At 55.0% G+C, this 26,141-nt stretch overlaps 1 protein-coding gene across 3 annotated transcripts in view; it reads right to left on the bottom strand.

Annotated features, from left to right (window-relative positions):
* Nucleotides 1–26,141, bottom strand: part of CLIP2 (CAP-Gly domain containing linker protein 2) — a 72,844-nt gene that overhangs the window by 9,387 nt on the left and 37,316 nt on the right. For 2 of the 3 annotated variants that reach the window (XM_055340005.1, XM_055340006.1), the window contains exons 5-13: nt 19,798–19,922; nt 18,072–18,285; nt 16,944–17,141; nt 15,991–16,094; nt 14,324–14,384; nt 7,555–7,659; nt 5,014–5,949; nt 2,620–2,677; nt 806–889 (exon numbers count right to left, since the gene is read on the bottom strand). In XM_055340005.1, the coding sequence (XP_055195980.1) occupies nt 806–889; nt 2,620–2,677; nt 5,014–5,949; nt 7,555–7,659; nt 14,324–14,384; nt 15,991–16,094; nt 16,944–17,141; nt 18,072–18,285; nt 19,798–19,922 (1,885 nt within the window). The remainder of the gene's footprint in view (nt 1–805; nt 890–2,619; nt 2,678–5,013; nt 5,950–7,554; nt 7,660–14,323; nt 14,385–15,990; nt 16,095–16,943; nt 17,142–18,071; nt 18,286–19,797; nt 19,923–26,141) is intronic. The other variant, XM_055340007.1, reaches the window with a different exon arrangement.

Raw genomic sequence — 26,141 nt, 5'->3', positions numbered from 1 at the left:
CCTGCAGAGCCAGACAGCAAGGGGCCAAGAGAACAGCTACACAAAGCAGGCCACAACCCCAAGCACAGCAACGCGGGCCCTCTGATGTTGGGGAAGCAGGCCACCATTCCGGAGACAGGACCCAAGCGTTTATGTGGTGTCCTGGGCAGGGGAAAGCTAAATCTTCAACTGAGCCTTGGAGGGGTTTGAGGTCAACTGACCTTTGCCGGGACCAATTAGGCCACATGGATAGAAGTGGGGGTGGGGACCATTTCGCAGGACGGGGGGCAATCTCATGGACACCACCATTGGCATTCTGGCAGACAAGAAGCAGGGCCAGTTCACAAAATCACAAATTCAGACCCATGCTTCTCCCCAGGCCCTCTGCCCACCCCACATCCCCCACCCCATCCTGGTGTCCTTTGTGTCTTGCTCCCTGTTGTGGCTGGCATCCTCCCACCCAGGTCCCAAGTCTAAAATCCTGGCATTTCCTCATTTCCTCCAGAAAGGGGCTGGAGGCACCTACGCGAGATCTGTATGATCTATGAAGAAGTCAAGACGAGAGAGAGAAAGTGGATAGAAATGCAGAACACAGACAGCACAGAGCTGGCTCGGGAGGAAGAAGCCAGCTAGGGTCCTCGATCATCTCGTGGAGGACGTGGGGGCTCCACCTTCCTGCTCGCTGCTGCTTAGGTGCAAGTCGAGTGCAGGGGGACTGGCCCATGTCGCCTTCTTGAGGCAGAGCACCCTGACCCAGGAGCCCACCCACTCCACGCCCCACTGGCATGACGGCCCCCCGCATCTGCCCGGCGGGAGGGAGACTTACCACTTACTTGGGTCCTGAGCACCTCGGTCTGGGACCTCAAGGCTGTCACCTCCTTATCCCTCTTGTTCAGCTTGTCCTGTAGGCCTGGGGAAGAAGGGAGAGACAAGGGGTGCAGTAGGTGAGGGGGTGGCCCTCCCATAGGAACCCAAAAACAAGGCCACACTTGGCCTCTAGGATCCAAAGTCCTCCCCACATCAGCCCCCTCTCTCTGGGTGATCCATTCTGAATAAGAAACTCCAACACTTTGTGGTCTCAGGCCACTTAACTCTCTCTTAGTCTCAGTTTCCCTGAGTGAAAAATGGGGATCATAATGGTGCCCATGTCACCCAGTGTGTGTCCAAGAGCCTTAGAACAGTCCTAAACAAGATAATCTATGGAAAGTGCTAGAAATGCATATTTCTGAAAGTTACTTTATAAATTTACCAGAATACCAATAAAAATACCAACAAAATTTCAGCTCCTGGGAAACCAAATTTGCGGGTTCTAAGCTCACTTGGAAAAAGAGCAAGACTAGCCAAGAGAGTTTGGCAGACACTTCTTCAATGAGTTAAACACAATTACCATATGACCTAGCAACTCCTAGGAGCACATCCCAAAGAACTGGAACAGACACTTGCCAAAGACGTCTACGTGTGTGTTTATGGCAACGCTACTCACAACAGCCAAAAGGTGGAAACAGACCCAATATCCACCAACAGGTGGATGGATAACAAAATGTGATGGATGCATGTGATGGAATATTACTCAGCCATAAACAGGAACGGAGCACTGACATATGCTATGTTATTGAACCTCGAATGTAGTATGCTAAGCGAAGAGAGCCAGACATAAAAGGCCACGGACTGTATGATGCCATTTATATTCAATGTCTAGAATAAGCAAATCCATAGACAGAAAGCAGACCAGTGGTCATCAGTGGCTGGTAGAGGGACTGATAATGGACATGCGGTTTCCTTCTGGGGAAATGAAAATGTTTTGGAACTAGATAGAGGTAGTGATTGCATGACACTGAACATAGTAAATGCCCACCAAATTATTCACTTTAAAACAGTTAATTATTTTTTAAAAGATTTTATTTATTTATTTGACAGCAAGAAGAGGGAGAGGGAGCAGACTCCCTGCTGAGCAGAGATCCCGAGGTGGGGCTTGATCCCAGGACTCCACGATCATGACCTGAGCTGAAAGCAGACACCGAACTGACTAAGCCACCCAGGAACCCCTAAAACAGCTAATTTTATGTTAATGTTGCATCAATTAAAAAAAAAGAAGAACCAAAAGAATTTTGAAAAAGCAGAGCAGGAAGGACTAGTCCTACAGTGATTAAAATATAAATAAAGCTTAGAGGGATCCCTGGGTGGCGCAGCGGTTTAGCACCTGCCTTTGGCCCAGGGCGCGATCCTGGAGACCCGGGATCGAATCCCACGTCGGGCTCCCGGTGCGTGGAGCCTGCTTCTCCCTCTGCCTGTGTCTCTGCCTCTCTCTCTCTCTCTTTCTGTGACTATCATAAATAAATAAAAAATTAAAAAAAAAATAAAGCTTAGAGATGCCTGGGTGGCTCAGTGGTTAAGCATCTGCCTTTGGCTCAGGGCGTGATCCTGGGGGTCCTGGGATTGAATCCCACAACGGGCTGCTCCCCACAGGGAGCCCGCTTCTCCCTCAGCCTGTGTCTCTGCCTCTCTCTCTGTGTCTCTCGTGAATAAATAAATAAAATCTAAAAAAAGAAAAAACCCAAACAAGTAACAAGAGTCTTAGCACAATGCCCAGCATTTCATAAACTGAAAGCCCAGGGTCCCACCCGGCCCACAGCCACTCACCCTCTATGGTCTCTTTCATCCTGACCTTCTCCCCTGAAATGTCGTTGGACTCAATCATCTGAAAGAAGAGCCTGGTAAGGGGGATGCTCAGTGCCCGCTCTTGCCCCCTGCCCCTGCCCACACAGCCAGCACACCTCACCCCTCTACAGATTGGCTCTCAGGGACTGGATACAGTGGCAAGGAGCACAGATGTTCTCCATCCTGCCTTCCTGACAACAGAGGACCCCCCCCCCTCCTGCTCCCAGTGTCCCCCATGGCTGTTTGTGAGACTTCCACGTGAATGTCTCCCACCCCTTCCTTTGTTGAAAACATCTATTATATTAAACACATGTCTCCTTCCCTGGGACGCCCGTGGAGATTAGTCCTGGAAATCTGTTTCCGTCATCATCCAGAGGCAAAATCCCAGCCTTCGTTTCCCATCCATAAAGCAAGCACTGGCTGCCACAAGGCAGTGTATACAGAGCATGCCCTGGGCCAGCTCCCAGTGGGACTTTAAGAAATGCTACTTCCTTTTCCTCCAAGACTTCTTTTTAATAATAAACCCAGAAGCCACAGAAAAAGATCAATTAAGAAAAAAAATCTGGATGGCAAATACCAACAGGCTCCTGATGGCTCCTGGGAACAAGCGTCCAGCCTCCCGCCCAAGCTGGCTGTCCTCTGGGCCTGCAGTTAGCAGATCAGGGTGGCACAGAGCTGAGTAGGCAGTCACCTCCATCAACCGCCCCTCATACTTCTGTTCATACATCCCAACCCTTTTTAAGTCTCGGCCTGTTGTCCCTGCAGTTAAGCCTCTGCATCTGAGAGTCATGTGGGTCCAGAGCGAGGCTCCATGTGTGTGGAAATCCAGAGATGGGCCTTCCTGAGGTCATCGCCCACTCCTTGGCCTAAGGTCTGTGAGGCGACTGAGGGGAAGGGGGCTGTCCGAGGGAACCACAGCAGTCCAAAACTTCCTCTGCTAAGGGACCCTCTCTGCTCTGAGCAGCCAACCAGGCCATGTGCACACAAGCTGCTCTGGGGCTGTTCCTTTACCCTCTGCCCAGGATCCTGGGAGAGCACTTGTTAAAAATGGTCCCTCCCTGGGAGAAGAGGGCAGAAGAGATGGCTGCCACAATGGGACGGCATGGCAGGACACAGGGAGAGCTTTTGGAAAAAAAGGCATCTGTACTTGAGGCTCCTGAACACTTACTGCTAGAAGTTATCCTAGTGCAAATGCACAAGGGAAATGGGAAGGTCAAGAAGCCCTGGGGCCTGTATCGAGGCAACGATCATACTGCTTGCTGTTCTTCATATAGGATTTGCCTCATGTCACCCTGAGCACCCTCTGTCGGCCCTCCAGCAGTGGAGCTGGACTTGAACCCTGGCAAAGTTTCTGTCTCAGTCTTGCTTTGCTCACCTATGAAACTGAGCCAACACCGACCTTGTAAGAGTTAAGGTAAGAAAAGGTGAGGCAGGTCTTGGTACAAGGTTTGGTCAGAGCTACTCAAAAGGCCCTTCTAGGCTGGTGGGGACACAGCCACCCAAGCCTTGGCCTCCCCAGCGTGCTGAGCCATTTGGAGGACTTTGTTTGGAGGACTTCTAGATTTGGAGCAGAACCGATACTGGTGGCAACAGCCTCTCTAGAGCTATGCCCCTCTAGCCTTCCAGCACCCACTCGGGGGACCCTCCACACTCGGGCCATTGGACTGTTGCTCAGTCTCATCAGGACTGGCAAAAGCGATAGGCACCTGGGTGGCTCAGTCAAGCATCTGCCTTTGGCTCAGGTTATGATGCCAGGGGTCCCAGGGTCAAGCCCCACACTGGGCTCCCTGCTCAGCATGGGGTCTGCTTCTTCCTTTGCCCCTCACCTTGCTTATGCTCTCTCTCTCTCTCAAGTAAGTAAATTTTAAAAAACTTTAAAAAAAGGACTGGCAAAAGGGGGCTGCCCTCAGGTCACCTAGGTTGGCACTCATGTTGGAGATGGGACACCCCCACCCCTGCCATCACCCAGGGTGGGCAGGGCTTGCCCTCCACACCATATGACCCCCCATGGAACTCCTGGTGCTGGCGCCTTGGGGGGTGTCCAGGAGCCTGCACAATGGGACACATCTGGAAGAAGCAGAGAATAGGGAGGAAGCCTATGCCCTGTGCTGAGCGAGATACGCCATCTCTCTAGGCCCCGGGTGGAGATGCAGCCAGGTCAGCTCTGGCTACTTTGGGTCCCCACGGTCATGCTGCTCTGCTGAGGAGGGATGAGAGGGACCCTCTGTTCTCACATGTGCCTGGCTGGGAAGAAGGTGGCAGCCAATGCTGGGGTCTCCATGCCTGTGCCCCCCTCCCCCTCCACCCTGCCCCACCCCTGCCCCCGCTCCAGCCCCCACCCCCACCCCCAGCCCAGCAGGAGAAGCAGCTGCCTACATTGCTGTGCTGGGAAGAGCATAGGGACTCAACAGCCTGCAGTCTGTTCTCAGCCACCAGAAGCCTCTCCCGCAGCCTCTCGGCCTCCTGTTTGCTCTGGGCTTCCGACCGCTGCAGCAGCTCGTGGTCTAGCATCTTCTTCTCTGCCAGGGAGATCTGCTCCTTGAGAAACTCGATGGCCTGCGCCTGGCCCCGATACTCCACATCCAGCTTCTCCAGCTCATGCACCCGCAGCTCGGCATCGCGGCGCTGGTCCTGGGCCTCCTGCAGCTCCAGCCGATGCTGGCTGGCCTGTGCCTCCAGCTGTGTGCGCCAGTGCTGCCGCAGCCCCGCCAGCTCCTCCTGGGCCTCCTGCAGCTTCTGCCGCAGCCCCTCCTTCTCCTTGACATGCACGGCCGTCTCCAGGTCATGCTTGGCTTGCAGGTTGCCCAGCTCCAGCTGGTGCTCCATCTTGATGCCCTCCATCACGGCCTTCAGCTCCCCGATCTCCTTCTGCTGGGCACCTGGGCCCGAGTTCAGGGTGGCCTTGAGGTCCTCCAGGGACTTCTGGTGGTCCGAGGCCAGTGAGTCCAGCTTGGACTTCCAGTTGTCCATGAGCCCCATATTCTCGCTGGTGGCCTGCTGGACCTTGGCCTTGAGGTCCACCACTTCCTGCGCGTACTTCTCGTTGGCCGCTCGGAGCTTCTCCACCTCCGCCTGGTAGGCCCTCAGCGCCTTCTCGTACTTGTCCCGCAGCACGCCGCTCTCCCTCTGGTGCTCCTTGCTGGCGGACAGCAGCCGCTCGCGCAGCCGCAGGGTCTCGGCAGCCTCGGGGTGGTCGGCAGGCGGTGGGCCCGAGTGCAGCAGGCACTGCTGCAGCTCCTCGATCTCGCCGCGCCGGAGGTTCAGTTCCTCCTCCAGCTGCAGCACCCGCGACTTCTCGGCCACCGTGGTCAGCTGCCGGGGAGAGAGGGAGATGGAGGTCGGCCCCCAGCCCTGATGGGGGGTAGGGGTGGGGTGGGGTTCATGGAAGGGAAGGGCGCCACCTCCCTACCTTCCACCCCCCTCAGAGTACCAGCTGTCCTCAGCAGCCTTCCCACCACAGCCTCCAGAGACACTCCCTTGGCTTGGAGCCTGGTGACTCGAGGGCCTGACTGTCCCTGTGGCCCTATGTGGCTCAGGACAAATCTATGGTTAAAAGAAAGCACCCATTTGGGGTTCTGGCTTTCTTTAGGAGGGAATTTGGCATTATCTTGCTCTGGGCGGGTCTGCGGCAGGAATGGGTCGATTCACAGAGGGCCTGTCTGGAGCAGGTGGCCAAACAAGAGTCTGGTTTAAGGCCAAAGGCAGAACAAAATCAGTGCTCCCAGACCCGCCTCCTGCTGGATAACTGAGATAGAGGCCTCATCCTCCAAAAACCCATCCGGGTCATGATGAGGGTCACAGATTTGGAAACGATACAAGTTTTAAATCTTTTACTAACTTGAAAAAAAGACGTCTGTTTCTCAAGGTGACCTGTAGTTTAGTAAATCTGTTTTTGTTTTTATAATCAGGTTGAACCTTAGATCAAGGTGCCTCGGGGTAGGGGGGCTCCAGCCCGTCAACAGTGCCTGGGTGGGTTTCTGCAGAGCAGCATCCACACGTGTATGTGCGCCTACTGCACAAGCACACAGGGTCACCCTACAAAGGCCAGCATGTGCAAAGGGACCGCTGTGTGTCTCCAGACATGCACACACTCACTCATGTGCTGAGGCCGACCTGCAGAAACAGACCATTGCTCATCTCACACCCACCGCACTCAGGTGGTTTAAACCAATCACCGCAAGCCATTCAGCTCCATGGCCAGGACTGCAGCCAGGCTGGGCTGGCCAGCTGTTTGGACGTGTCTGCCTGCATAGGAGGCCAGCCCCAGGGCCCAGACCCAGCCTTGGGACTTGGCGGGACCTTACTCCCAACAGAGCTCTCCTTGATCTCCTGTATCTCAGCAGCCCCAACCCTGGGTCTGACACAGAGTCTCATGCTCTAGGGATACCCCCACATCCCTAAAACCCCAGGCCCTTCAGGCTAGCCCCTCCCACCACCATAATTAACACCCCCCCCAGGCTACAGAAACCTGGATCTGCAGTCCCCCGGACCTTCCACCTTCCTCAGCCTCCCAGCTGGGGAAGAAGAAAGGCATGTGTGGACAGGTTGTCACTGCACCTGGCCATCTAAGGGGCAGACCATTCCCAAGAGCCCCACCCCCATCCCATTTCTGAACTTGACAAAGCCTTGTTGAGACAATGCATGGGGAGGGAGGGAGGGGAAGGGTCTCACAGGACATTCCCAACCAGGGGACCACAAGCTGGAGCACACGGTCTGGTCCGGGAGAGCCCCGACCCCCTCCTCCTCAGTGGAATATTGTCCCTAAACTGTGACTTTCCTCCTAGGAGGGGCGCAAAAGGCGAAACACAATGAGGATAGCAGCCAAAGACAGAGAAAATAATAAAACAGAGAAGCCGAAGGAGCCGAGAAGGAGCCAAGGCGCCGCAGGGGGCAGTGGGGGGACGTAGGCGGCGTTACCCTGTTGTCGGCTAATTCGCGGAGCAGCCGCTCGGCCTGCGCCTTCTCCAGTAGCAGGCTCTGCTCCAGCTCCCCAATGCGTGCGTGCTCCAGCTGCGTCTGGGTCTGGTCCACCCGGGGCGGGTGGGAGGCGGGCCAGGGGAGAGAAGTACAGGGCAGAGGAAGCCAGAGGGAGAGAGAGGGAGAGAGGGAGAGAGGGGAGAGAGGGAGGAGAGAGAGAGACAGAGAGAGAAAGAGGCGGCGTCATCTTCCGTGAACAAGACAGGAGAGCAGGTCAAGGACAGGAGGCAGCTTGGGGAAAGATGATCTGGGGAGGTGGGACGGGCTGGGCCTGCCGCTGCCCCTTGCTGGGTCCCCAGCTAGGTTTGTTTAATGGTAGAGGAGGGTCCGAAGCAACCTGGCCCAAGCCACCCCACCCGGGAGAGGGTAGCAACAGGGCACCTGGTTCCCTTTGGTCACCTGCAGGGGGTTCTTCCCCTTGCAGCTCTGGAGAGGGGCCCCAGCCTACTTCTGCTCCCCATTAGGCTGCTGCTCATTTTAGGCATAGGGTCCTGCACACCAGAGCTCCCCAGATGGATGGGTCAGTAAATGAACCCAGGACTCCAGCCCCCAGGCCTGAGCTGAAGGTGCAAGAACCAATCGAATGGGAAGATCTGAAAAAATATCTCTACCGCATTGATTCTCCCAGCCTGGCCTCCCTGGTGCTCTGGCTGAGCCCGGCGTGTCCCCAGAGCCCTCAGGGCCCCCCCGTGGAGGATGCCTGGTCTCCCCAAACCATAAGAACACTTTTGTTCTAACTGCCCACGTTCATGAAGCCAGACGTTCTCAGGACATCCAGGCTGGCATTTGGATTTCTCATAACAGATTTCCAAGGGTGGCAGGGGCCAAGGGAGCTGGCTCCAGGGCACCCGAGGCAATCTGGAGCCCGAGTTCATCGTAAGGAGAAGCCAGAGGGTCCTCCTCAGCCTCCAGCAGAAGCAGTTTAAAGCAAATCTGGGGCGGTCCCCGTGGCACAGCAGTTTAGCGCTGCCTGCAGCCTGGGGTGTGATCCTGGAGACCCGGGATGGAGTCCCACGTTGGGCTCCCTGCATGGGGCCTGCTTCTCCCTCTGCCTGCGTCTCTGCCTCTCTCTCTCTCTCCCTCTCTGTGTGTGTGTCTCTATAACAAATAAAAATAAAATCTTAAAAAAAAAATAAAGCAAATCTGTACTGCCAGTCTGAAGAGACAGGGCTTAGCCACACGGCACACGGGCATAAAAACAAGAACGCATACCCGTCACTAGCAAGGGTGATGGGGACATGTAAACCCACCTGAGGAACACTTGCGATTCCTACAAAGCTAGAGAGATGTTTATGTGCTTTGGCCTATGATCTTATCTCTGCGAATTTTCCTAACAGAACAACTACAAAAGTTCTCTGTTTCTCTCTCTCAAGAGGGCAGCATGCCACAGTGCTAACAAGCAGCCATGCGCAGGCTATTCCAGGAAATTACAGACTGACAATGGTGTCTGGATGTCAGCCCCGGGGTGGGAGGGGTCGGGGGGGTGGTCTCCACCCTTCTCCCCCATAGAGGGTGGGCTCCGCAGCTCAGCTCAGCCCAGGACCCACGCTAGGGGGCGCAGGATCATATATGATGTGCTGCTGGCCCTGCGGCAAGAAAAAGCACCGCCCCCCACCCCCCCAGCTTCCCAATTCCAAGACAGCTTCATTTGGGTCTCCCAAAAGAATACCCCTCCTACCCGCACCATATCAAGCCCTTTCCAAACTTCTAGCCTCCTGGTCTGCGGGTTGGGGTCTCCATGGTGGAATCCAGTGGAGTTGCTTCAGATGCTTGCTTAATGAAGATAAATTCAACCACGGGAATCCGGGATGGAAAACCACCCCTAAGGCTACATTTTAGGTGGGGTGCATGATCTGGCTACCCATCTGCTCCTGGGACACTGCCCAGGGTGCGAGCAGTGGGGCCATCATGTTGTTCCTGCTTCTCGCTCTCAAGCTCGCTGGAGTTGACATTCATAAACCCATGCTCACGGTCAAGGTGCTGGAGGCAGCATAAGGGTGGATGCAACTTCTGTCTCATGCGCTAACTTTAGAACCTAACCCACGCATGAAGGGTGTCTCAGCCGTCTCCCCATTTCACAGGAGGGAGCGACTACTCCGGAGAGACAAAGCTTCAGCAACTCGGGGCAGCGCCAGGCCTGGCACTCAGACCACTGTCCCCTGAGCCAGCTGGACTCCATGGAGGCGGGCCACAGATTTTCAGCAGCAACATGGACCATCGAAGGAGGCTCCTGTTGGGAGGGACCCCCATTTCCCTGCTGCAGCTCAAATCCAGGAGCTTGGCCAAGCCTTGCCTATGCTCCACACCTGCAGCCCTGCCTCTCCTCAGAGACGCTGTGTCCACACCCCTGCGAAGCAGAGCTCCCACCTCGGGATACCCTTTGGGTAACTGAAGGCAAAGGCTGGAATCGTTAACTGGGGGAGGAGATTCCACAGTAGCACCAGGGGCTCCTGAAGGTCAGAGGCACACGTCACTGCTCTTGACCTCTCTTTAGTTCTCATACCACACAAATCAACAGAGCTGATTCTGCACCAAGCCCAGCCCTCCCTGTTACCGTGGGCACTCCCAGGCAAGTGAAGACTAACATGAGCTATTTAATTAGCAACACTGATACACAGAACCCCTGGATGATTGATTCATCAACAAACACCGAGCACCAGTAAGGTCGAGCCTAAGGCGGTGACCTGACGTCCCGCTCGGGCATCATTGGGAAGGAGCACACAAATTCTCAGGGTGCAACGTGGCAAACATCATCTGTTCAAGAACCAGACAGCCTGCACCCAGCCTGTGACCTGGGATTCCCACTCCAGGAGAAGCACCTTCCCTGTGCTCTTGCCCTGTTCAGGCAGGGAGGACATAAAGGTGCAGGAAAGAGACAGGGTCCCTATCCCCCAGGGGCATACACTGCAAGGAGGGTTGGAGTTGAGAACAGAGCTGGGGGTGGGGTGTAATAGATGGACACAAAATGAGGTGCCTCCCTCGGGCACTTGAGTGGCTCAGTCGGTTAAGCATCTGCCTTCAGCTCAGGTCATGATCCTGGGGTCCTGGGATCCGGCCCTGAGTCAGGCTCCCTGCTCAGGGTGAGTCTGCTTCTCCCTCTGCCTCTGTCTGCAGCTCCCCCTTCTTATGTGCTCAAGCTCTCTCTCTCTCCATCAAAAATAAAATCTTTAAAAAAGAAAAAAAAAAGTGGCCTCTCTGAAAAATACAGTTGAAGGTAAGCCCTGAAGGAGAAGCAGGAATTAGCACAGGAGCCGCTCAGAGGCAGACAGAGCGTGGGGTGTCCAGGGACAGACAAGCTCCACATGCTCAGAACACGGGTGTGCAGGGCTGGGACCCCCACGGTCTCCTCTGGGACACCTTGGAAGAGCCTACCTTTACCTGGGGTCCTGGCACCAGACGTATGAGCAGGGAAGGGGCAGGGTCTGGTTTATCTTTTTAAGAGATTTGGTCAGCAGTTTGCTTTAAACTAACATTGAGAGGGGGCTGTGGGTGTGGGGATGGCGGGAACAAGACTGGCCGGGGTTGACATGATCACTGAAGCCGGCTGATGGGCAAAGGATGAGGGCTCACACATCATGCCTTCTTCCCTACTTATGCATAGGCTCAAAATTTCCCAGCATTGAAAATTACAAAGCTCTATTTTTCAAGGCTATCTGGCTTCAGTGCAGAGAATGGCCAGTGGAAGGACACGGGAGGTGCCAAGGAGGGGCTGGTGCGGGTGTCCAGGGCAAGGTGTTGGGGCCTGGCCCAGAAAGGTGGCCATGGGGAGAAGAGGGTTTCAGAGGCTAGGGCAAGGTCAGGAGCATTTCTGATGGAGAGATGAGGGAGGAGTCAGCTGAGCAACCATCTGTGGGATTGTGGGGCCAACTGCTGAGATGGGGGGCAGGGTGCGGGTGTTCTGTACACGTTACATTTGGGATGCTCAGTGGTGTCCCCCCCCTAGACCTCACAGTGACCTGGAGCCTCCAAATGGGACTTTGTTTTGGAAGAGGGAGTCTTTGCACACGTGATGGGTTAAGATGAAGTCATATTGAATTATGGTAGACCTCAGACCCAGTGACTGGTGTCCTTATCTGAAGGCCCAGTCAGAGACTCAGGGACACCTAGGGACAAAGGCCATGTGGGGACAGCCAGTGACTCAGTTATAAGCCAAGGAGTCCTGAGCAGAGCTGGGAGAGAGGCATAGAGCAGATTCTCCCCCCAGAGCCTCCAAAGGGAGCCAAGCCTGCCCATCCTTTGATTTCAGACTTCGGCTTCCAGAACAGTGAGAGAATAAGTTTGCATTGTTTTAAGCCACCAAATTGTGGTCATTTGTTACAGCAGCCTCTGGAAACTGCCACAGGTGCCCGTCCCTCCCTCCTCCTGGGGGAGATGTCCAGTAGGCACACCAGTGGGGTGCTCAAGGGGAGACTGAGGGAATTGTGAGCTCACAGAGGACCCCAAATGACACAGACAGGAAGCTCTGGGGGACACCGTAGACGGAGGGGCACATGGGCCCTGGGACAGGCCAACATTTAGAAATCAAGAAGGAGACTATGAGGCTGGAACTGGGGAGTGAGGCCAGGAGGAGGACAAGCAGAGAGATGGGGTGACAGCTGGAGGGACACCAGGAGCTCAGGAATGTTCTGGGTTTTATTTTTGACTCTCAAGATGGGTGGGGATGAGTGGAACTTTGGGATCACTTGTGTTCTGGTCATTATGAATATGGTCACAGTAAAAACAGCAGCAAGGGGACCCCAGTGCCCCTTGACAGACGGTCACTGTCTGTCATTGTCTCTCCCAGCCTCTCCCAGTTGGGGCTGAAGGTGCTGGGATGCAGACCTGATCCAAAGCCAGCCAGCCCACTGGCTAGCCTGTGGAACCAATCAGATTCTCTCCAGGGGACAAAGAAGAGTGCTACAGGAGGTGGGTGCTGGAGCCTGGGCGGGGCCAAGAGGCTGGTGGGTGCGTGGCCAGGAGAAGGGAGCAAATGTGCCAGGAGCCCAGGAGACACAAGGAGAGAGACAGACAGACTGCAGCCTGACCACGAGTCAAGAGAAGAGGGACGCCTCTGAGCAGAGAAAGAATGGGTTTGGCTTCTGATGCTATTTCTTGCTTTGGGTGCTTGAACTGCTGGTGATAGGTCCCTATAGACTTTCAGTAAACCCCCTGTGGAATGGAGCAGGGGTCTCTGTCCCTTGCAGGCACAGGTGTTTTTTTTTTTTCCAAAAGCCCACGGCAACCCCTGCAAGAGGGCAGCTACTCAACAGGAAAGTCAGCCACATGCAACCATGTGACCTGTCTCCTTGGCTAAACGTACAAGAGAACGTCCTATGCTGGGCTGAAGCTTCTACATCGGGGCTGTACCCCGACATCCATCCTGTAAGTGCAGATGGCAAAAACTGCCCCATGAGGGGCAGCTGGCAGTGACCCTACGCAGATTGCACATGTCCCTCCCCTAGCTGGGGTCATCCAGGGACAGGACAACCAGAGGCACACTTTTGCTGGGCAGTGAAGTCATGGGCTCCTAAGGCAGCTCCTTCACAAAATCAGAAACCATAATTTCCAATTTGAGCTCGGTAATGATCTAGTCAGGGGCACTTGGCTGGCTCAGTCAGTGGAGCGTGCGACTCTTGATCTTGGGGTTGTTAAGTTAGAGACCCATGCAGGGTGCAGAGATTTCTTAAAAATAAAATCTTAAAAAAATGGTCTAGTGCAGGGATCCCCAAAGTATGGCCCCCAAAGCAGCATCCCCTGGCAACTTGCTAGAAATGCAAATTCTCAGGGTCCCACCTAGACCCTCTAAACAGCCACTCTGGGGCTGGGCTCAGCACCCTGTCTGAACACGCCCTCCAGGTGATGAATTCTCAAGTCTGAGAATCACTGACCCAGTTGGGCCAGTGTGGGTCAGGCCAACATATAGAGGGCTGAAATCACTGTCCCCTGCCCCAGCTGGCAGCAAGGCATCCTCATCCCTTGTCACCTCCCAGGGAGCAGGAGGACAATGACAGTGAGGCATTCCTGCCCACCCAACTGTGGCCTTGAGAGCCCTGAAATCTGTGGTGTGGTGAGGACAGCTGGGGGTGGTGGGGAGCTTTCACTAACTGATGGGAGCACCCCCAGTCCCTCGGCGCAGAGAGGGTGGGGTGGAATGGAGAGTGAAAGGTTCACCTTTACCAGATCACCTGTCCACCTGTCCAGGTATGGTAATGGAGGAGGCGCCATAAGGGCTCATCCTCACGGGCTGAGCTCAGGAGCCAAGAGTCCTGGGTCCTGGTCCCAGGACTGTTTTGCCATCTTTGAATTCTGAGACCCAACAACAAGCTACTTCCAGCCAAAATTTCTCCTAGAATCCAAGACAAATGAAGGACCCAAGGGATACCTTTAGGGCTACTGTCCAACAAAGAGGGAAGGGACAGGGGAGTCCAGCTACTATGTCTTCAGGCCTGGTCCTCTGGCTTCCCTTGGTCCATCCCATCTGGCTGCCAAACCAAAGGAACCATGGCCCCTCCGGGGCTCTGGGAGCTGAGCCATCCCCACCTCTGACACCCCAGTCTCTCATGACTTTTCCCAGGGGCCCCTTCTGGTTTTCTCCCTTGAAATGTCCCCAGCCCCCTCCCAGGGAGGCCAGAGCTGCTGCCTGGCCCTTGGGACCATTTGCCCTGCAGGGCGGGGCCCGGGGAGCAGAGTAGAGCGAGGGGCAGGGGAGGGGCAGTTCTCTGACCATTACCTCCAAGTCTCCCTTGGTGATGGACTCCTCCTCCACTCGGAACTGCAGGTCCTCCACCTTCCTACAGGGGGAGAGGGGGCTGAGCGGGCTGGGCCCAGAGCAGTGGGCCTCACCTCCCGGCGGCAGACTGGCGGCGGCAGAGACCCGCAAGGCCACCAGGTGGCCCCAAGGCTGTGCTGAGACTGCGCAGAAGGCACCGTCCAGGAGCCCCGGCTGATGGGGACAGAGCCTCCCAGCACCTCCGGACCTCCCGACCTCTACTCTGAGACCCTCAGCCTCTCTAAATGGGGGTGTGTCAGGCAACATCCCTCCTCCCTGGGGCCGCTGTGGGACTGGGTGGGAGGACAAGGGAAGATCGGGGGTGCTAGCCACTGTGCGGCAGGGAGAGAGGGGTGGGGGGTGCGCTCTTCCCCTGCCAACCTCATTCTCATCCCCACCCCTCAAAATCAGAAGCCAGGGTCCTGGGGCTGCTCCCCGATCAGGGGCCCCCCACAGCCCTGCTGCAGGCGTGGAAGCCACCCTTGGGGAGACATGTTCACCCTCCTGAGCGCCAAGACAGCATAAGGGAGACACAGGCGCCTTATGGCTCACAAAGCTGCTCTTTCTGGGGCCTCCTGACAGCTCCCAGCATACAGATGGGGACCCGGAGGCCCAGAGACCTGCCCAAGGCCACCCAGCATGTCCAGGGGCCTGGACGCAGGCCCCTCTGGAACGCAAACCCCAGGACATCTTCAAGTCTTTTGCTTGTCAGCATCCTGCATGTCGCCATGGGAACCAGATGTGTGGGCCCCAAAAACAGTCTCAGGCAGATATAAATAAGCCCTTCTCTCTTCAACTCAGACGGTAACAACAGCCTGTGGCTCACAGGCCTCGGCTGGAAGCCCCCAAACAACCCCAACGTGGGGGCAAAGGGTGGGGGCTGCGTGAGGCAGTGCGGGGGGCAGAGGGGGCCCCAGAAATCTGGGTGTCAGCTAGGGGGCCAGGGAGAGGCCCTGGGCAGGAGAGGCCCTGTCTCCCATAGGCTCTGTCTCACCAGAGGACCCAGGACCAAGTCAGGCCAGAGGCCCCACACGTGGGAAACAGCTCCACCGGCTGCAGGGGCAGGACAGAAAGAACGGGTGTCATTGTCAACTGGCCCGTGGCCTCAGGCAAACCCCTCGCCTGTTGTGAGCCTCAGCTGCTTCATCTGTCACATGGAAGCAACACCCCAGTCCCGGGCTCATGGTAAGACTGAGGCCAACACAGGGAAGGCCTCAGCAGGGGCTGACTGACATCTAGAAGCAAGGGATTTCCAGCGGCCTTCTGTAGCTGCTTCTTGGAGCCTCGGTCTTCCGACACAGCCAAGTTGGGAGCTCCATGCACAGCACCCAGCCCAGCAGGGTGCTCTGCAGATGCAGCTGGCATGAGAGGGGGCCCCCCCTCGTGTGTTCCCCTCAGGATGCACTCCACAAGCTAAGAAGGCAGGAGCCCCAAAGCCCCTCCCCCCCTCAGGCAGGAAGGAAGGAGTGCAGTGGAGGAATGTGGTGACTCCTGTATGTTTAGCACCATGTGGGGTGCTTTTCTCAAGCCTGCAGGGATGGGGATCGTCACCCCAGATGAAGGGCAGATGAAGGGCAGGCCTGCAGAGGTCCAATGCCCCCCAGGACCAGGGCAGGGGTGGCGCATACCTCCGCTCCTCCTCCAGCTGGTTGGACAGATCTACCTTCTCCTTCCGCACACTCTCCACCAGCAGCCGAGCCCGCTGCAGCTTCTCCTCGGCTTCTGTAACATACTGGGCCCCAAGTGAGGGCCAGAGCAGTGTCAGCCTCCTCCTGGGACTGGGGTCCAGGTGGGGAAGGGCCGCGAGAGAGGCGGAGTGATGCAAGGAGCCAGGTCGGCCGCTGCAACCACCTGCACACCCCCACCGGCTGGTTGGGCACAGACCGTGAGCGGGCACCTCAGGTCCACCTGCCCCCAATAGCAAGCACCCCAGCACCTACCACATCCCTCAATACCCAGGGGCTGATGACCTGCTGTCTTGTGAAGGCAGCGCACGGAAGCCTGGCCTTAATCAGTCCAGCACTTGAGGGCGGGCCAAGCCAGACTCCAAATGGGGATGGGGACCCAGGAGGGATCTCTCACGTAGGAAATGAATGTCTACATCAGGAAAGAGTAAGCAAGTGACAGTAGCAGACCAAGTCTACGGGCGAGGGCTCCCTTCCCAGAAGCCCAGCACACGGGTCTACTTGAAAGAACGATCTGAAATGTGGACAGCTGTACAGCAAAAAATGTGTACATGAGTATATTTAGACAAAGTGAGTAACTGGAACCACTGCAGGGGACTGGCCACGTTGGTGAGGACACAGACCGCAATAGATGGCAACGTGGCTGTGAAAATGGAAGAATTTTCCATGACCTAGAAAATGCTCCTATTGTAACTAGGAAAAAGCAATGATATATCCAGGTTCTGGATCCATCATCAGGAGGAGGAGGAGTCATCATCATCGTTGTCATTATCCTCTTAGGATTCCCCGTACACACCCAGTTCTCTGCATGAGGGTGGCCCACAAGGCTGACCCGGGGAGGCTGTCGGTACCCTCTGGGCAAACCCCCCCCCCCCAAACCCCTCGTGCCCAGCCACCTGCTCGTGCTGCGCCTTGAGCAGGGCGATCTCCTTCTCCACTTCACAGATGTGGCTTGTGGCCTTGGCCACCTCGGCCCGCTCCAGGTCCCGCTCAGCCAGCAGCTGCTCGATGTGCTGCTGCTTCTCCTTTAATGCCTCTTGCAAGGCAGTTGTGCCGGATATCTTGCGGGCATAGCGCGAGGAGGTCTCTGTGAGCTGTGGGGAGGCATGGGGGCAGACAGGTCTCAGGGATTGGCAGCACCATCCGGGCAACAGCTCCAGTGCCTCATCTCCCAGGGTCCTGCTCCTAGATGCACTACACAGGGGGTGGGGGGATCATGATGTTTGAGATCCAGGGAACTCTTGGCTCTCAGGAGAGTCACAGCCTCTGGGCTCATGGTGGATTTCCTCACACATCCTAGACTCCCAACCTAGATGCAGTGTGCACAGAAGGCCCTGTGCCCAGCAGGGCAGCCTCACTCAGCCCCCCTCGCTCAGGGTGATTGTAGCAACCCCTAACTCTCTGCCCTGCACCTGCCCTCCACCAATACTACCTGTCCAATATCTGTATGACCCTCCTTAACTCCCAGGAAAGGAGTTAAGCTACTGATACATCAGTAATACAAAAATTACAACAAATGTAAGTGGATCAATCTTTCCCATTAAAAGATATAAACTTGGGCCGCTTGGGTGCTAAGTTGGTTAAGTGTCTGCCTTTGGCTCAGGTCATGATCCCAGGGTCCTGAGATCGAACCCCATGTCAGACTCCCTACTCAGCGGAGAGTTTGCTTCTCCCTCTGCCTCTGCCCCTCCTGCTGTTTGTGCTCTCTCTCTCTTGTTCACTCTGTCTCTTAAATAAATAAAATCCTAAAATAAAAATAAAAGGTACAAACTTTCATCTTATTTTTTTCTTTTTTAAGTAAGCTCTACACTCAACATGGGGCTTGAACTCACAACCCTGAGATCAAGAATCGCATGTTCTACCAACTGAGCCAGATGGGGGCCCCTAAGCTTTCACCTTTGTTCAAAAATCCCACCAGCAAGTCAGGGGAGACTGGAACACCCGGATCTTTCTGTCCCTACCCTCCCCTCCACCCTGCATGCACACACACACCCCAGGGTCCCCCTCTCCAGCTCCACCCTCACCAGTCCACTGCGGCTGGGCCGGCCCCCGACAGAGGAGGCCACAGAACTGACAGAGCTGATGGAGGAACTGCTGGGGCTGTGGGTCAGTGCTGAGACACCCATTGCCATGCGCTTGGTCTTCTTGGCCTTGGCCGGACTGGTGGACGGGAAGCCGATGCGGATTACCTTGTGGATGGGCGCGAAGAGACCAAACTTGGGTGGGCACTGGAAGTACCTGGGGGAGGCAGGAGAGACCCACACTGCCATCACAGCCCCACAGCCCAGAGCCACCCCTAGCCTCCCCCAGCAGAGATGGGGGCTTGTCCTTAGGGCCCTAACACCCTCACCCCATGACCAATAGGCAGGACTCCCAGAAAAGGAACAGAGGTAAGTAGGGTCTGAGATTCCCCACAGACATAAATAGCCACCGGGCATATTTAGTGGGGGTACAATGATCCAGCACCCACTCTGTGCCCGTCCCCTTACATGAGTGCTCATCTCTATCCCCAGCCACTCTACTCTTATCCACATTCTACAGATGCAGAGATTTAGGCTCAGAGAGGTTGAGGAGCTTGCCTGTGGTCACACAGGTGGTTAAGTGGTAATACCAGGATTGAACCTTCTGGTCTTCTGGGCTTGGCTCCCACACACCACTCAGAGGCCCCCGCCCCAGCCATATCTGCAGCCCCCACTCTTCTGACTGCCCCTGAGCCACCCCAGACCCAAGGAACCCCAGGACCCTTGGCCCATGGAGCTCCCAGTTTGGAGCAACAAAAGCCTAAAGGAGATATCTGGGGAGGGGAGTAGGGGCTGCTGCCCAACCTACCCCCAGAATTCTGAAAGCAAGAGGGAGTTGAGAGAAACATTCATCTTGCAAACAGGAAGGCAAAGTGTTGTCATGGAAACTCGGGACTATCTTTTCTCAAAGCTCTCTGGGCACAGATCCTACACAGACCGGGGAGCCGGGCCAGTCCAGCTTCTGCCTCTCCTTGAAAGTGCCTCCCCATCCCACCTCTCCCTGCAGGTGGGTCTTCATTGGGGCCATCTCCCCTGCACAGCAGACCTTTCTCAAGTCTACTTCAGAAGCAAAAACGCTACTCTCCTGCAAGAGCTGGTCGAAGCATGGCTCCTCCCCTGGTGGCTTGGCCTGCACTGAGGTGATCATTCCTTTCCAAAACTGTCGTGGCCTCACCTGGGCCACACAACCCAGCCCAGGGACAGCCAGCACAGGCAATGGGGCCACCAGGCCTTAGCCCCACACCCCTGCCAGACCCTGCTCACCCAGAACATCACACCCCCAGCCCCAGACCCTACCCAGCATTCCTGGCAGTCAGTTCTCTCTAATCAGAGAGGGTGTGAGACCTGGAACCCACGCATGGCTCCAGGGCACTGGACAGTGTGGGATTATTTCCTGTGTCACCCAGGGGGACTCCTGGGAGGCAGGGGACCACTCCCTCATTCTTTTCCCACATAGCCACATGTGGCATGGAAGAGGGAACACAGAATCAATGACTCCCCTAGCACTTGCCCGGGACTCTGTGACCTTGAGCGATGACCTCTCTGGCCTCTGTTCTCTCATCTGTAAAATGGGGATGCTATTCCCACCACCTGCTTTGGACGGCAACTACACCGTGGTGCCTAGCACAGCCACCCAGAGCCTCAACACCGGCTTCCTCAGATGCCCCAGCACCCGTCCCAGGTGAAGAGGAGCCCCCTCCCAGACACCCTGGGGTAAAGTCCAACATACCTGGTGCCCGCCACTGCCCCATCGTTCTTCCCAAGGGGCTCATCCAGCTCCACGCCACACCACTCGCCCTTGGCAAAGTCTGTTTCCCCCACGTACCGCACCACACCGGTCTTCGTCCCGCCAACCTGTTGGCACACAGAGAGAGTCGGGTCTGGAGGATGCGGTGGGCACAGGCGGAGACGGCATGGGCATCCAGGAGCCCAGGCTCATCCCATCTCTCCCTTCCAGTGTGCAGGGGACAGGAAAGATGGAGGAGGAAGAGGAGCGGCCCTAGGACAGTGGGGAAGGATTCAGGTAGAACCAGGGCTTCCCAGGGCTGTCCCATACAAGCCCTCTGGAGACAGACAGACAGATCTGCATTGAACTCTGCCATGTACCAGCTGTGTGAGCCTGGCTGAGTCACCTGACCTCTTTGAGCTTCAGCATCTTCATCTGTAAAAATAATTTGTTTTCCTTAATTTTTCTCCCTGAGGAGGGACACCTGGGTGGCTCTGTGGTTGAGCAACTGCCTTCAGCTCAGGGTGTGATCCCGGGGTCCTGGGATCTATCCTGCATCACACTTCGCACGGGGAGCCTGCTTCTCCCTCTGCCTGTGTCTCTGCCTCTCTCTCTGTGTCTCTCATGAATAACTAAATGAAAATATTAAACAAAATTTCTCCCTGAGGATTAAGTAGTTATGTGCAGCATCTGGCACACACTAGAGTGTCAATAAACACCATCCTTAAAAATGGTTAAATGGTGGTCGCCAGGAGCTGGGGGGAGGGGGAAACGCGGAGTTGTTTAATGGGAATTGAGTTTCAGTTTTGCAAGATGCAAAAGACCTGTAGATTGGGTGCCCAGCAATGTGAATATACTTGATATTACTGAACTGTACATTTAAGAATGGTTATGAAGCTCGATTTTATGTGTATTTTGCCGTAATTTAAAAAAAACACAAGACAAGCCAGTAAGTGTGACTATTACTTTTAAAAAGCTTAAATTTTTTAAAATTACACTTTTCTATATAGTTGACCAACCCTTGAGCAACACAGGTCCACTTACACGTGGATTTTTTTGATAAATATGATACAGTACCTTGAATGTCTTTTCCTTATGACTTTCTTACATTTTTTTCTAGCTTGCTTGCTTGCTTTCTTTATTCATGAGCGAGAGAGAGAGAGAGAGAGAGAGAGAGAGAGAGAGGCAGGGACACACAGAGAGGGAGAAGCAGGCTCTACACAGGGAGCCCGACGCGGGACTCGGTCCCGGGTCTCCAGGATCACACCCTGGGCGGAAGGTGTCGCTAAACCACTGAGCCACCCGGGCTGCCCTCTCACTTACTTTATTGTAAAAATACCACACTTAACATATGTAACATACAAAATATATGTTAATCAACTGCTTACGTTATTAATAAGGCTTTCCATCAACTGTAGGCTATTAGTAGTTAGGGTTTTGGGGAGTCAAGAGTTATATGGGGGGACACCTGGGTGGCTCAGTGGTTGAGCGTCTGCCTTTGGCTCAGGTCGTGATCCCAGGATCGAGTTCCACATTGAGCTCCCTGCATGGAGCCTGCTTCTCCCACTGCCTGTGTCTCTGCCTCTCTGTGTCTCTCATGAATAAATAAATAAAATCTAAAAGAATATAAACCTCACACCTCTATGAGGTGGGCAGCATTACCCCACTCCTAGAGGAAGAGCCTGAGGTTCAGAGTAGTGAGTGAGTGGCAGAGCCTGGTGGGCTTCACTCTGCTGTTTCTTCAATCCTAGCTGAGCACAATGACCAGGCCTCACCGTCCCGGATCCCCTCTCCCCCAGGTGGGGGTCTATGGCACTACTAACCCCTGGCTGCCCCAGGGAGTCACTGCTTCACCCTCGATCCTCAGCTGCCCCCAGATCCCAGTCTTTGCCTTGTCACTCCCTCCCCTTAGAAGTGGGAGCAAGGCAGTAACAGTGGAAAGGCTTCTGAAGGGGATGGATGTGGCGCTGACCCCCCGCCAGGTCAGCACCACCTTGGGACACTCATCCCCCTCCCCATTCTGGGTGTGGCAGACCCTGCCTCCAGACTAAGGATCTGCCTCTTTTATGTATTATATTTTAGTATTTTCTTAATTCATTTAGTATTTAATTTCCTAAAAAATTAATAGACTTTTGGGGAACAATTTTAGGTTTATAGAAAACGCGAGCAGAAAGTACAAAGCATTCCAGTAATAGCCACTCGCCTCCTTCCCAGCACAGTCCCCTCTTGTTAACACCTTGTGTTAGTGTGATACATTTGTCACAATGAGGAGCCACTACTGACACATGATTAAGAACTAAAGTCCATGGTTAACATCAGGGTTCATTCGTGGTGGTGGACATTCTGGGGGTTTTGACGAATGTATAATGACAAGCATCTACCATCACAGGATCAAAAAAAGTAGTTTTTCTGCCCTGAAGTCCTCTGTGCTGCCCCCATTCATCCCGCCTTTCCCTCAACCCCTAGCAACCACTGATCTTTTTACCATCCCCAAAGCTTGGCTTTTCCAGAATGTCAAGGGTTGGCATCAAAGCACCGTACGGAGCCTTTTCAGATGGGCTTCTGTCATTAACCAATGTGCACTTAAGGTTCCTGCATGTCTTTTCATAGCCTGACAGTCTTGAAGAACCTTCCACGGTCTGGATGGAGCATGGTTTCTGTTATCCACTCACCTACTGAAGGATGTCTTGGTTGCTTCCAATTTTCAACAGGTATGAAGAAAGCTGCTATAAATATTTGTGTGCCTGATTCTGTGTAGGTATATCTTTAATTCATTTATGTTTATACTAAGGAGCATGACCGCTGAATCTGGATGGTAAGAGAACATTTGGTTTTGTATGAAATGGCTGAACTGCTCTGTGAAGTGGCCGTGCAATTCTGCATCCCCACCAGCAGTGCGTGAGAGCCCCTGATGCCCGCTAAGAAAATACCCCACTGTGCACCAGGCCCCCGCCTCCCTGGGGATGGGTCCCACCCCTCCCTTCTCCACCACCTGTGGGTCTTCTGGGCCCAAGTCTCTCCTGGCTGGGCCAACCACCAGCTAGGTCCCGGCTCTCAGGGAGCAATGGTAGTGAGCAGGCTCAGTTCATCTGTCTCTGGGGGACTTTCCTCTGGGAAAGTCAAAACTGGTGATTCACTTAGCCCACCTCAGCCGCCGATCAGGGTGTCGCCCACAGGATGAGAGAAAGGGGTCCCAGAGCTGCCCGGCTCTGCCATCAGTAGGGGGAGCAAACCAGCCCCCTCTCACAGGGCTGCTGAGGGTACAGCTAGGGGCTCTTGTCTGAGGCTGGAGCAAGGGTGCCAGGGTGCTGGGGAGGGAGGGTACAGAAGCAGGGATGGGGGTGTTGGCAGGAAGCAGGCTGGTCGGGGAGATGGATCGCTCTCAGGGAATGGAGGGGACAGCAGTGGGCAGCCCCTTGGAGGTCCTCTCTGAAGGTGTCCACAGCTGCTGACCTGAACGACAGCCAGCGAGGGGACACTAGGGCTCAGCTGGCCTGTGGAACAGGGACATGGTGCCAGCGGGGTCTTACTGGCTCAGGACCACCCACAGGGCCCTGAGTCCTGCATCCAGCAGGTATGTTCCAACACCTTCCTGGCACCAGGCTCTGTTGTAGGCACTCAGGGCATAGCCACGTGAACAAAAGGGCCAAGACCTCTGCTCGTGGGGCTCCCAGCCATGGCAGGAAACAGGCAGTAGGGGAGGAAGTGAATAAATGCTATTAATCCAGGTGGTTGGCAGGTGCTGGGCAGTGTGACATCAGACGCCTCTATCTCTGCGGAGAGCCCATGGTGAGAAGCCAAGAGGAAGTGGGAAGCCATTGGGGACAGTGTCCCTGGAGCTGGAAACAGCCCGGGACACTGTAGGAAAGGAAAGTAGGCAGGTGCAGTCAGGCCTGGCCAGGATGGAGGGAGGGGCTCTGAGTCAGCTGATGGTGGGCCACAGGAAGGCAGATGGGTTGCCTCCCAGATGAGATGGAAGCTTCTGGGGTGCTGGGACCTGGGTGGGGGCAGGGAGACCAAGGAGGAGGCAGATCCGTTGTCCAAGAGAGAGGAGTTGCTGGGGGGGACACGGTGGGCTGGGGATGGATTTGGGGGTGTCTTAGAGATAGCAGCAGAGCCCTCCTGAGGGGTCCTAGTGTCAGGGAGGAGAATCAAACAGGGCACGAGGCCGAGTCCCAAGTTCCTGGCCTGGTCAGCTGGAGACACAGGTGTGTGTTCAGCAGGATCGGGACGAAAGGGAGGAGCAGGTCAGGGACAGGTGTAGGGGGATAAACAACTGAGTTCTGTTTTGGACATGTGTGACAGGTTGAGTTGTGTCCCCTAAAAGATACACTAAAGTGCTGGCTCCCATACTTATACATGTGACCTTATTTAAAACTAAGGTCCTGGGGCACCTGGGGGGTTTAGTTAGTTACACATCTGCCTTTGGCTCAGGTCATGATCCCAGGATCCTGCGATCAAGCCCTGTGTCGGGCTCCCTATTATTCAGTGGGGAGTCTGCTTTTCCCTCTACCCCTCCTCCCTCCTCGTGATCTCTCTCTTTATCTCTCTCTCTCAAATAAAGAAGATCTTTAAAAAATAAAGAGAATAAAAGTAAGGTCCTTTGGATGGGATTGAGTGAAGGTGATGTCATCAAGGTGGCCCTAATGGGATATGACTGGTGTCTTGTAAGAAGCATGAAGGCACAGGTGGAAGCTGGGATGATGTGGCTGCTGGCTAAGGGATGCCAGCAGCCTCCAAAACTGAAGAGAAAGGCAGGGGACAGATTCTTCTCTGGACCTTTTGGAAAGCCGGTGGCCCTGTGGACACCTCTGACCTCAGATTTCTAACCTCCAGGACTGCGAGAGCACCAACTTCTGTTAAGGACCTAGTTGGTGGCACTTGTTACAGCAGCCACAGGAAAATCATACACACTCAGTGGGGATGCTGAATAAGAGCCTGATGGGACAGACCAGCCAACGCTGGAGATCCAAGCCTCAGTGTGACTATCCTAAGTCCCAGGCCCAGAGAGAAGAACACTGGGGATAGACAAGCTGAGGCCAGAGCTCTGACCGGAGCTGACCTGAGAAGGGGAATAGCAGGGAGTGGTGGCCACGGAGGCAGGGGAAACCAGGAGAACATGTGGTATCCTAGAAGTGGAGGGAAGAAAGTGCTTCTAAAAGGAGGCAGGGAGACACACAGTGGCTGATTCTGCTAGGCCTGGGGTCGGGGGTGAAACAAAGCCAGACAGAGAACGGGCTGCTGTATTTGCAACGTGAAGATCCCCGGCAGCCTTGGGGGAAACGGTGTCCCCAGAGCCGAGGGTGCGGGAGAGCAGGAGTAGAGACCCTGTGCATAGGCAGGCCTTTCAAGGGGTTTGGCGAGACGGAGGACAGAGAAGTGGGCATAGTTGAAGGAAAACACAGGGTCAGCGATCGTTTGGTTTTTAAGGTGGGTGAAGCTGGGGCAAGTGAGTGGAGCCGCGCAGGGAAAGAGGAGCCATGGCGGGGAAAGAGGTCCTGCGCAGGGGTGGGTAGGAGCCGGCAGCTGGGGCCCCAGACGGAGAGCTGAGGGTGGTGGGTGCAGAGGCGGAGGTCAGAAAAGCATGGCTCATGGCTGGAGGATGTCCAGGCTCTGGTCGGAAAGGTTTTCTGTGTGTCCTAGGGCAGGGGAGAGGCAGGAAAGGACAGAGGCAGGGCAACCGGCCTGTGGGCCCCAGCAAGTGCTTGACCAATGACAGCCAAGGCCATCAGGTCATCACGAGCCGCTGTGCGACCTCAGGGAGGCTCTCTGAGCCCTGAGTACCTCACTGCACCTGGGACCCCCGTGGCCGTGTGGACTGCCCTTCATGGACTTTAATGCAGACAATAGCTAACACTTCCGGGAGGTCACTCGGAGCCACACCCCTTCTAAACACTGCGCACAGGGTAGGTGAACTATCATCCCATCTTACGGGTGAGGAAGCTGAGACACAGAGAGCATCAATAACCCAGCCATGAGTATTTAGCCAGTACATGCATGGACCCCAGAGGGTAGCGGAGAAGCCCCAGTGAAACCAGGAACCACAGGTATCTCTGAAGAGCAGCATAATGTAATGGACACAAACACTGCTCATGCCTTGGACCCAGTTCAGAAGCAGGTTTTGTATAGCTGGTGAAGCTGACAGAGCTCTACACCGGCTGCTTCCACGTCCCTGGGAAGGGCCCTGATAATGCATTTATAGGATTACACGATTTAGAAAATCTGCAAAGCAGTATTTTGGGCGCATTTTCCTAGAGTCCCTGTCCTCAAATAAGTTCTGGCCTCCATAGTCACCTGCATCCAACATATAATTTTTTTTTAAAATTTTATTTATTTATTTATTTATT

Source organism: Nyctereutes procyonoides, unplaced genomic scaffold (genome assembly GCF_905146905.1).
Source record: "Nyctereutes procyonoides isolate TBG_1078 unplaced genomic scaffold, NYPRO_anot_genome, whole genome shotgun sequence".
NCBI classification, from domain to species: domain Eukaryota; kingdom Metazoa; phylum Chordata; class Mammalia; order Carnivora; family Canidae; genus Nyctereutes; species Nyctereutes procyonoides.
This window is presented reverse-complemented; position numbering and strand designations above follow the sequence as displayed.